Consider the following 12836-nt stretch of genomic DNA (forward strand, 5'->3'; position numbering starts at 1 on the left):
CAAATCAATACTCAAGGCAAACATCTTTTCTTCTACAGTAAGAACAGAAAAAAAGTTTAAAAATAAAGCCCTAATGTAGTCTTAACATCTTCTCCTTGCTCTTGCCTAAAATATACTAGTTAAGTAAACAATGAAATGCTCAAAGGCAGGCAGGAGAAAGGGGAAAAAAAGGTCTGGATATGCAAAGTACATAATGAGTTTGACTTTGAAGGAAGCTATAAATAATCTAAAATGCAAAAGCTAAGTACCAGGTAGATAAAAGATCCCGCTCTTACCTGACAATGACTGAGATATAACAAAAAAATTAGAGAAACTTGCCAAGTACTTAACCTTAAAGACAAAAGATTTCACACTCAGGAAGCTAAAAATATGGCTAGAAAGAGAACCAACTCATCATAACTTCCAAATTCGGCCTAACTAAAGCATTTCCTACTTCAAATAACCTTTTTGAAATAATGGCGTATCAAAGGCTTTCCTTTTTCACAGATTACCTGGTAAGTAATATCCCTAGATATATATATGATGGTTTACATAATTAGTGCTATTTTCCTGCCCATCTCCCCTAACTTTCCTCAAAGACAAAAAAAAATTGTGCAATAAATAAGGCAAGAGTCTGTATGCTTGAGATGAGAAAGCATGAGATGGTGTTTATTTTTAGTAAGAATATTTTAAACTGCACTCACCTGTTCCAAATAGTTCTTTGTGGACCTCTAATACCACAGCGACACCAATATTATCTTTTGTCATCACTCTGTTCAACATAGCTTCGGATCCATCTGAATTAGCCATTGCCACTTGGTTGAATTCCACTGTATGCTTTTGCACCAATGTAAATCTAAAAGGTACAATGCATTATTAGTATGGTATTAGGTACTTGGACTATCATGCTAAAAGACATTAAATGAGGGAGCACAAGACAGAGACACTATTCACTGTCTCCCCAGTCATTTTCCATCTACAAGGGGACATGCTATCAGTTCTGGCCAGTGAGACGTAAGAAGTGTGATTAAGGGGCGCCTGGGTGGCTCAGTCGTTAAGCTTCTGCCTTCGGCTCAGGTCATGATCCCAGGGTCCTGGGATCGAGCCCCACATCGGGCTCCCTGCCCTGCAGGGAGCCTGCTTCTCCCTCTCTCACTCCCCCCGCTTGTGTTCCCTCTCTCGCTGTGTCTCTGTCAAATAAATAAATAAAATCTTTAAAAAAAAAAAAAGAAGTGTGATTAAAAACTTTCTTAGAGGGTGCCTGGGTGGCTCAGATGGTTAAGCGTCTGCCTTCGGCTCAGGTCATGATCCCAGGGTCCTGGAATTGAGTCCTGCATTGGGCTCCCTGCTCAGTGGGGAGCCTGCTTCTCCCTCTGCCTCTCTCTCTCTCTCATTCTGTCTCTTATGAATAAATAAATAAAATCTTTAAAAACTTTCTTAGAAATCGGCCTAGCAAAGACTGCATATATATCCCTTTGCCCTTTTATGGCTTTATCCCTGTGGTAAGAAGCAGGAGGTCAAAAACCAACCCCCTATGGACTGGGAAGCAGCTGAACCAGTTCTGGACTGCCATATCTGGACTTGTGTGAGAACACTGTCCTTCTCCCATTTCTTTAAGTTACTGTTAGAACTTTCTGGTATTTAAAGGTGAACACAACCTTAACTCAGTCAGCAGACTGACGACAAAGAACAGAATAAAATCTACCTACCCTGTTTGCAGTTTTATTCTTACCGCTCAAGAGATGTGTTACACCCTTAACTAAGGAGAAGGCAATTTTTCCACCTGGCCTTTACTAAAATAAAAAGCAGTGTTACATGTATGTAAGGCTTCAGGGGAACAACTTCTGTAAGGTGAAAAATGGCTCTCCATGTGACTACAGTTTCTGCATGGATAGTATTTTCTTTACTTCCAAATTAAGTACTGTAGATTTATAGGACTTAATAGAATTGAGCCTAGCACCGACAAAGTCATACTGATAACATACATATGACAAAGTCATACTGTTTTGGGTCAAGCCATTTAACCTCTTTCAGCCTAGTTTTACTGATTTGTAAAATATTTATAAATGGCCAAAACTAACTAAATATACTACTTTTCACTAAGTATTACGTGGAGAGAAGACACCTTTGTTCTTTTAACAGGCTTCCAGCCCATCTTCCTCCTAGCTTTGAAACAGAAGCATGCACTCATATCTTTATAAATATGGACTAAAATCTTACTATGCTGCAGGACACTGCTAGATGAAACCGTACTCCTCTCCCTGCCCCAATTCTGAAGTTCTCTTGCACTGAGAAGTATAAAAGGTCAGGTCAAATGCTTATTTCTAACCCAGAGTGATAAAAAGGAGCATAGTTTTCACCCTCTACTTTAAGGCGGTGACATTTAAACTGAAACATAAAGGATGAGGAGTTACCAAGGTGAAGAATGGGATTAAGAGCATTCCAGATAAAGGAAGAAGATCCTGAAGCAGCAAAGACCTCTGCACATTTATGGGACTGAAAAGAATGGAAGGGTATGAAATGATGTTAGAGACGAAAGGGAACAATGGAAGGTTCTAAGTAAGAACATATTACTTCATATGTTTTAAGATCACTCCAGCTGCTTGGTGGAGAATGGATAACAGGAGCTAAAGCGGGAACTGTGAGACCAAACAAAGTTTTTGAGGTTGTATGAATGACAGATGATAATGGCTTGGGCTAAGGCAAGAGAAATAAAGAGAAGAAGGAAGATTCAAAATATGTTCTATAGGTAGACTTGACCATCCTCCATACCAGACTTTTCCAAACATCTAAGCAGTAGACATCTTTTTCAAACAATTTCTGGTAAGATTCCCATACATAGAACAAATTTAAGTAGTATTAAGTCACTGGAAACAATGAATCTGTTTTGATGAATATAAAAATTTTAAATCAGAGGGTATAGATGATTATAATCTTATATCCATCTCTGTATCCAGTTTATTTCTGTATTTTTGGTTTTGGTTATAGAGTATTAATAAAAATCCTGATTCACAGAGACACAGAGATACAACTGATAAATAACTGACCTTGAACTCAGAAAACCTAAGCAAGCAGGCAAAAACTTGATTCAGAGGTCTGCACAAAAACAAGTCAACTAAGCAGCACCTCCAAAACATGTTATTAATTTCTGAAGTGTTAAAATTTGGTATTTGAAACATTTGAGTGAACATGTTATTTTAAAATTACAGTTTATTTGTATTTACTTTTTAATTAAAATACCTTCTAAATATTTACAGAACTCTTAAGGCTTATTTACAGGAACGTTGTAGGAAAGTATAAAAATCCTGCTTAATAAATAATATTTTTAGTATTGGGATATTTTACTTCTACCAAAGTCAGGCCGTTGCGAGAGAGGGGGGCATCTAATAATTAGAAATGTCTTCCTTAACTACAATTTGTTTCCCTGTACCTTTCTTCCATAAATAAAACCTAGTATCTCTTCTACTTGACACTGTTGTTTTTTTAATTTTTTTATTTTATTGTTATGTTAGCCACCATACAGTACATCATTAGTTTCTGATGTAGTGTTCCATGATTCATTGTTTTTGTATAACACCCAGTGCTCCATGCAGTACGTGCCCTCCTTAATACCCTTTAAATATCTCCCCATCACATCTTTCCTAAGAAAAGAAATGGCCAATTCTTTATATGATATATGGTGTGAGACGTTTGTTCATTTGAACAACTCAAGTTTACCCAAAGGTACAGTACCTAGAACTGGGCATAAAAGAACTAGTGCCTTCTTCATTTTAGACTGTATTTTTATTAATAAAAACTGAAATTGCACTTTGGGGAAAGCCGTATTAATTATAAGCCAAATAAGAACCAAGATGTAACTAAAATTTCCTGGACTTCTTCACTCTTAAACCAGTCCTGCATTTCATAGATGCTTAAAAACAAACAAGCAGAAAAAATGACCGTACAATAAACATACTATACAGATTTGGGAATAAGGAAAAATATAAAGAAAATTTTTAAAGTTACCTGCAACGAAATATCCCCACTAAGTCAATGTATTTCCCCCAGACTTTTCCCCATGCATTTGCATACAAATATTTCTATACAATTATAATACTCTATAATTTTATATTTTGGTTTATTAATAAACATTCTATAAGGAATGAGCACTTATAAAATTATTCAAAATCAATATTTATGATTGTACTATAGTCCACTCTAGAGATTCACCATAATTTATTTAATATTTTGTGGTAGACATTTAAATTAGTTCTGATTTGAGCTATTATAACTAATGCCATTATAAACACTTCTACATATAAATATTTTTCTGTACTATCAAATGATTTTATCCCTCCCTCTTTCACTTCCTTTAATAATCTAAGTGCCGCACACTTTATTTCTGTTGAGTATCATTTCATGAGTTTTTTTTTTTTTTTTAAAGATTTTATTTATTTGACAGAGAGAGAGACAGGAAGAGCAGGAACACAAGCAGGGGGAGTGGGAGAGGGAGAAGCAGAATTCCCGCTGAGCAGGGAGCCCGATGTGGGGCTCGATCCCAGGACCCTGGGACCATGACCTGAGCTGAAGGCAGACGCTTAACGTCTGAGCCACCCAGGCGCCCCCATTTCATGAGTTTCTGTTCATTAGTTCGCCCACTCACATATTACAGGCACTTTTTAAATTTTTATTTTAATTATAGTTAGTTAATATACAATTTTGTATTAGTTTCAGGTGTATGATATAGTGATTCAACAATTCTACACGTTACTCTGCTCATCAAGGTTAAGTGTACTCGTAATCCCCTTCACCTATTTCACCCATCCCCCACTCACCTCCCCTCTGGTAACCATCGGCTTCTTCTCTACAGTTAAGAGTCTGTTTCTTGGTTTGTCTCTCTTTATCCCCCCCTTGCTTATTGGTTTTGTTTCTTAAATTTCACATGAGTGAAATCATACGATATTTGTCTTTCTCGGACTTACTTCACTTAGCATTATACTCTCTAGGTCTATCCATGTCGTTGCAAATGACAAGATTTCATTCTTTTTCATGGCTAAATAATATTCCATCACACACACACACACACACACACACACACACACACACCTTTATCCGTTCCTTCAATCAATGGACACTTGGGCTGCTTCCCTATCTTGGCTATTGTAAATAATGCTTCTATAAACATAGGGTGCATGCATCCCTTTGAATTAGTGTTTTTGTATCCTTTAGGTAAATATCCAGTAGTGCAACTGCTGGATCGTAGGATAGTTCTATTTTTAACTTTCTGAGGAAACTCCATACCATTTTCCAGAGTGGCTGGACCAGTTTGCATTCCCACCAACAGTACACAAAGGTTCCTTTTTCTCCGCATCCTCGCCAACACCTGTTGTTTCTTGTGTTGTTGATTTTAGCCATTCTGACAGGTATGAATGATATCTCATTGTAGTTTTAACTGTATTTCCCTGATAAGTGATGATGAGCATCTTTTCATGTGCCTATTGGCCATATGTACGTCTTCGTTGAGAAATGTCTGTTCATGTCTTCCACCCATTTTTTTAATTGGATTATTTGTTTTTTGGGTGTGGAGTTGTGTAAGTTCTTTATATATTTTGGATACTAACCCTTTATTGGATATGTAACTTGCAAATACCTTTCCTCATTCTGTAGTTTGCCTTTTAGTTCTGTTGATTATTTACTTTGCTGTGCAAAAGCATTTTATTTTGATATAGTCCCAATAGTTTATTTTTGTTTTTGTTTATCTTGACTCAGGAGACCTATCTAGAAAAAAGTTGCTACTGCTGATGTCAGAGAAGTTCCTGATAAAGGACACTTTGAAATTTCATTCTTTTTTCCCAGAAGATTAAATATCCCTGCCACCTTTTGATTTTCATCAATCTTATGTGTACATATTGGTCTTCTCTGAAATAATCAAAATTCTCAATAGGACAGAACCAATAATAAAAATAACATATGCTGCCCATTACTGAGGATCTACTTTGTATCAAGACTTGTGATAGGTACTGAATTCATACATATTAGTCCTAAAATTTGCAAAAAATTTGCGAAGGGGTGAATATGGAAACACACTACCGAGATTCCTCATCAATCCTTCAGGAATTGCTCCAGCTGCAGAGAGATACATCACCCAAGGTCAAGTACTTCTAGGAGTGGCCTACATCCAGTTATAGATCAAAAGCAAAACATCAAAGTTTATGGATTTTGGTCCCTCCTGGGTTAACTCTCACAGGCCATTTCAGTTCCAAAGCTACAGGTAGGGTCAGCTGAGGTTGTCAGGCTGACAGAACAGAACAACTCTGTTCTCTATGCCCAATTCTATTTCTTCCCTGTTCCCTTTCACAAAGGAACACCGAACTACCTTATCTTTTCGAAAAATGAGGTGATTTGTTCATCTTCAATATCCTAGAACTTCTCCTACACTGCAACATTCATAACAGATTACCCATGCCAGTTCTGCAATCATACTTTCACAAGATCTTTTAGTACCATGTGATATAATTATCTTGATTTGGAAACCTAACTAGTTCAGGCAGTTTAGTGACTCTCTTGCTTTACCAGTCTCCTCTTCACCTCGTCTTTGTTAGTCTTTCCACTTTGAACAAAATTCTCAATAGAGATCATGAAAGCAAAATAGAAGTTGTACAGCTGTTTTATACCTTGATCCTCAATTAGTGATTACACAATCCACAATGGGTATATCCCTTCTTTAAGTGCATGGTATTTAAAATACCCTTCTTAGCATTTTCACCAAGCCTCTGCTTCTTAGTCTTCTTGGCAAAGATCACAGGTTCAGTCAACTTCTTTTTAAAACACATGCCTGATTACTGACTTTTCTTCATTTATAAATGAATCCTGACAATTATTCAGTTTATTAATTCTTCCACCTACCCCTTCAACTTTCTTCCTAATTGGTATAATTAATGATTGTATTGCCTCACTTTTGACTTTTACAACTTCAAGTATCAGCTTTTTAATATCTTTGGTTTCAAAAAGTTCAGAAAAATAAATGCAGTTTTCCTAAACAGAGTACAGACATCCTTATAACTAACACTCCCTTCCTTGGCCCTTACAAATACTAAAGAGGACAGGGTCACACTCTCAAATTTTAACATTTCAGCTTAACCAATAGTTTGTTTTTTGTTTTTGGGTTTTTTTTTTTCTTCCAGATTTATTTATTAGAGAGAGCACACATGGGGGGGTGGGGCGTGGGCAGGGGCAGAGGGAGAGTGTCCTAAGCAGACTTCAAGCTGAACGTGGAGCCTGATGCAGGGCTTCATCTCACAACCCTGAGCCGAAACCAAGAGCTATATGCTTATCCAAATGCACCACCCAGGTGCCCCTTCACCAAGAGTTGAAGAACCAAAGAGATAGTTGAGAACTAAGGAACCAAAGAAAGTTCCTCCTTTACAGTGAGAATTAAGCAAGAGTAAGATAGGCTTCTTGCAGGTAAGAACTTTTCAGGTACTCTGCCTTAAGAAAATCTCCAGCACTAGTACAGATAGCTGTAGTCTCCTACACTTTGTCTCGTTTTTGTGTTTATTTTATACGGTATTTATAATACATTTATAGTATAGTAAGAAATAATTATCCATATTCTATTCATACTACCTGACCAATACTATTTCTTAATTCTCCCTCCTACACATAACCAAACACACTCCACTTTGCTTCGACTTTCTGTCTCACAGATTCACCTATAGGTGACATTCTGACATACAGAGATGTCTTCCTCATTCTTTCTATTAGATGTTAGTTTTGAATAAAACATACTGGTTTACGTTACTTTCCATTCACCAATCCAAACCATCAATCCTTGGTTAATATGTAAAATCTTATAACGTGTCTCTATTTCAATTCATTTTATTATTCCTATTCTATATCGAGTACACAGATGCTGTAAGTATTAATCCTCATGCTATTTTTTTTATTTTAGTCTAAGAATTCTTCTTTTTATCTTTGTGAAAGTCTTATTTTATAGAAAGTCAAATGGGCATAGAGAGATCATATATGCTATAATCAAAAAACAAAGACCCCACCCTTCTTACATGATTTGAGGAAGATTATTAGGTTGAATGTTTCAAATACAGCCTTCAAACAGAACAATGAGATAACTCAATTTCTTACTAGCTTGGATCTAGAAGTAATTTTATGGGCTGTGATGTGATTAAATCAATGGTAGAGAGGACAGTGAATGCCAACTATGAGCAAGCGAAACAATATATAAGACTTGAGTAATAGTCCCTCCCTGAATTCATTTACAAGCCAAAAGAACAAAAGGTACATAGTCAAGAAAAGAATATAAGCACACAAAAGTAAACTATGACCCTTTCTGGATCATATTCCAGCACTCTTAAACCTAAACCAAACAGAAGTTTTTACTGTATATTTAGGGTAAGAGGCTATAAAATGTGTTCTTGGGTCCCTTTAAATAATCATGGGAGTGATTGCTAAAATGGAAAAGAACTTGCTAAAAAGGTAAGCTTAGACACTGGGATAAATTGGGAAGAAAAGTAGATATGCACTGTCCTGCCTATCTCTGTACAACTCTTTGAACCACTGAAACCGCTTTTACATTCTTAATCATTTTAGCCCCAGAAGAAACCTCTCAAATTAGGTGAAAGTCATTACTCTCTATATTGTGCCAGTGGTGGCACAAAGCAGTAATTTTATGTTCCAGATTAAATTTATGGGAGAGTGAACAACAGAAACCAGAAATCACAATCTGTTTTTTAAAAATCACACAAATTCTAAACGCAACCACCACCAATGACACAGGAAATCAGTATCTGAGAAACCAGTAAGAAGGAATTATCACATTAGGTCCTTTTGGAATGCTATTATAACCTCTGGATGCCCTCTTCTCAAGCACAAAATTACCGTCATAACATAGGAAGGAAAAGCAAAAACTTGGCCTTACCTGGTAAATCTGAGACTGGAAGCAGGTTAGAAAGCAGAGACAATACAGCAAGGACTGAGAACCATGACAACCTAGTTCTAAGTTCTATTGGAAGAGACTGCTTCTCCAGTGTAATGGTCACCTGTTCTAACACTGTCTCATCTTTTCCTTTTTCACTGGCTGTCATGATCAGATCAGAACTATTAACTTCAGGAGCAGCAAGTAAGTCTAGTATCTAGGCCTTGTTTCATCTCCATTTTTCTCCATTTTCAATTTCTTCAAATTGTGTACCTGGATCCAAGCCTACTTCTACTAACTGCTAAGTCTATAGGACAAAATATGGCAAAAGGAAATTTAAATTTCTGAGCCTAAAAAACTTATCTATAGTAAGTCTTTCCATACACACACAACAAAAAAAATACATACATGTATCTTATAAAATCTTTGCACTGAAGATAGTGATAGTTACTGAGATAAAGGACAAAGCAAAAGCTACTTCTAGCATTTTATGAATCGAAATTTCTATTTTCTGGTATCTCCATGCATCTAACTACCCAAAAAGTGTCATAATGATGACCAAAAGGTCCTGCCAAATCTTGAAGTAACTTCTGAAGCCCCGAAGATTAAACTACAATGAATATGATGCAAGGGACTATTTTACTGTATTCCAGTTCTCTGAAAATTGGTAATCTATGTCCTAGTCTTTACTAAGCAATATCCTATCCTTTCATCACAATGGATAAGAAATTTTTATCACAGCATTTTGCTAAAAACAGTAATTATTATAGTTTCTATTTATGGTTACCTACTCTGTATCACCATTTTCCATGAAGGGAAAAACTCATCAATGAAGATTAGGAATTATGAGATACTCTGGTTTTAGAAGAATGAGACTTTGAGAATGAGACTTCAAGTACTCTTCCTACAGCTATCTTTTGACTTTGTCAGTTTTGTTAACTACATAAAGAAATTATCTTAGATGGTAACATACAAATAAATACAAATGAGGAAATAAGCTCAGAAAGGGTAAGTGACTCATTCAAGATTATATAGCTATGTAAGCAGGAGAACCACCTGGCTTCACAATTCTTTTCTTTGCACTGTATTATCTCTCCGATCTGAAGAAAGAATAGAGTAAAGGCATGGTAGTATACTTTGTGTTAAATTTCAAATAGTTTGGGGGCGCCTGGGTGGCTCAGTCGTTAAGCGTCTGCCTTCGGCTCAGGTCATGATCCCGGGGTCCTGGGATCGAGCCCCACGTCGGGCTCCCTGCTCAGCAGGAAGCCTGCTTCTCCCTCTCCCACTCCCCCTGCTTGTGTTCCCTCTCTCGCTGTCTCTCTCTCTGTCAAATAAATAAATAAAATCTTTAAAAAAAAAATTTCAAATAGTTTGGCACTGGATAGTTAGCTCATACAACATCAACAAGTATTTGATACTGCTCACAAAAGAATATATATACTCAAAGGATTCATCTGTTACTGGATTCATGCTACTATTCAGGCAAAAAGAGTTGACATATGGAAGAAAACCAAATGATGCACCTAATTATTTCCTATGTGTTCACTTAATTCAAGCATCAATTTTTAGAAGTGTTTGAAAGTTTCCTAGATATTAGTTATAATTGTTAGTTCAAAATCTTAACTACCTCTAGTAAATTATCAAGGCATTTTAGATTTTCCTCTCAAACTGTGATGGGGATGATAAAAATTATATTATCTTCCTTTGGGAAGAAACAATGGAAAATGGAAAAAGAACTTGATGTTTTATCTCAATATTACCAGTACTCTTTTTTCAATTATGGTGTTTCAAGGAAATGTGTTTATGAATATAGGTAACAAACATCAAATTCAAGGCAATTTTTCCAAATGAGGTAACCTTTTAAGAGGTACAAGTAATACCAAAAGCTCAATAAGAAACCTAAAAATTCAGTTTAGCACCATGGTTAAAAGCACTGACTATGAAGCCACACTACTCTCTGTACATTTGTCTCCTCATGTATAAAAATGAGAATATAGCTCTACTTCTAGCTCTGAGGTTGCTTTAAAAATTCAACAAGAGAATCCATAAGAGGCCTACCAGTATATGAAAGTAATCTCTATTGTTAGTCTGAAATTAGTTAAAAAAAAAAAAAAAAATCACCAACCAACTAGAAGAATTTAGTATATTCTAACCTCAAATACTGTAGGCCTATCCATTAAGTATTAGCCAAAATGAGAATATCTCAGGGAATAAATAAAAATTCAGAGAAAAGACAGGAAAGTAGGTACAAATAAATGAGAAAAAGTAGGCCAAGTATCTTTCAAATTCACTTAATTCATTTACTTAACATAACATGCTAGTAATATGCCCGTATCAGTAAAAACATGTAACTGGCTTTGTGATAACTGGTAATAAAAAGGGGGCAATACTGGAAAATAGTACACGCTTATCCTGTAAGTAGATGATTCCTAATCTAATGTATCAAACCCAAATTATTAACCATGGGACTCAACCTCTATCAGATTTTACACATTTCAGTCTTCTATTGGAGATTCCTTTGTATTTGCCTTTCTGGGTCAAAAATATGCTTCCCTCTTTTCCTCAAGATAATAACTAAATATGCCTGTAATCATCTAGCTACTCAGCCAGCATTCAAAGATTTCTGAGTGTGCTGTGGCACTCCACCTTCGAGTAGGAGATGCAGTTTCCTAAATCCAATGCACACAAGATAACAAAGGCTTCTACAAGATCATTTATGTATTTTAATAAGCAGATTCGTGACGTTCTCACCTTTGACTTACTTTAATCAACTATATCAACAGCCCCCAAAAAACACAAATCATGTTTTCTCTGTGTTTGATAATGACTGCTTTCCACTGTCCTATCTCAGTCAATCCTTTAACTCTATTGTCCCTCTTCCATCCTCCCTCATCTCTATTTTATTTTGATTTTCTTATACAATTACCTTTTCCTACTAGACCAGAGCTCTGAGTGGGATTAGGAACTATGTCTTGTCTATCTTTATGTCTATCTTGACTAGCATAGCACCTGTCACAAAGCAACTGCTCAGTAAACGTTTAGTGAATAAATGATTATATATATGAAATGTTAATTGAAAAGGATGAAAAAGGTTAACAAAATGAATGATTCTGAAAAAGCCAACTACCAAAACAAAAATCACAGAAAGAAACTCAGATCACTCATTTCAAATCTTAAAAGGCACTATGCTTTTTTTTTTTTTACACCTGAATTAGTATTTTACTTCATGAAAATATATTTGGAAATATGATAACACCATATTCAAGTATATACCTCTCAAAATTTTTAGTGTAATTTGGCAATAAAGCATAAAGTATAATAAACATTCTTAAAAATACAGCCTAAGAAATATAACATTACCAACAGTTTTAATTTTTACATTGCTTACTTTCTAGCTAGCTTTTGTTAATTTGTGTATTAAAGAAGTATACACTACTATGCTTTGTTTCCTTAACTCACTTTTCTGTTTTGAAGAATATTGCACAACCGTCCACATGCTTTCTCTCCTGCTCAGACATGATTTTGGCACGTGACTTTGGAGAAAAAAATCCATCATATCCACGCTCCTTCAATGCTGGCAGAAAGAGAGTGAAGTATTGCTCTGTTTCCACTTCCTGAGGTGAAAGAAAAGTTGTCACCGACATGACAGAGGAAAACTCTGATTAAGATATAAAAATGTTTAGCAGTATAAGATGTGACTAAGTTAAAATAATTCACATAACAAATATTATCTATCCTACCTTACCACTAGCAGCAGTCATTTGATAATGGCAGCTTTTAAACCTGAAAGAACATGAACTGTTGCATGATTTTCTCTTGCTTACCAGCTAGTTGGTCCCAAGTCTCTTTAGTTCCAATTTAGAGTTCATCCTACTATACATCAATTGCTCAAAACTGGTAAAATTGGACATATTATAGATTAAGCACTAAGGAGTAGTAAATTTTA

At 35.8% G+C, this 12836-nt stretch overlaps 1 protein-coding gene across 4 annotated transcripts in view; it reads right to left on the minus strand.

Moving 5' to 3' along the window:
• Nucleotides 1-12836, minus strand: part of CNOT6L (CCR4-NOT transcription complex subunit 6 like) — a 113115-nt gene that overhangs the window by 18374 nt on the left and 81905 nt on the right. For all 4 annotated transcript variants that reach the window (XM_036104728.2, XM_036104727.2, XM_036104726.2 and 1 more), the window contains 2 exons: nt 12350-12504; nt 684-835 (listed from right to left, as the gene is read on the minus strand). In XM_036104728.2, coding sequence (XP_035960621.1) covers nt 684-835; nt 12350-12504 — 307 coding nt within the window. The remainder of the gene's footprint in view (nt 1-683; nt 836-12349; nt 12505-12836) is intronic.

Source organism: Halichoerus grypus, chromosome 3 (assembly GCF_964656455.1).
Source record: "Halichoerus grypus chromosome 3, mHalGry1.hap1.1, whole genome shotgun sequence".
Lineage (NCBI taxonomy): Eukaryota > Metazoa > Chordata > Mammalia > Carnivora > Phocidae > Halichoerus > Halichoerus grypus.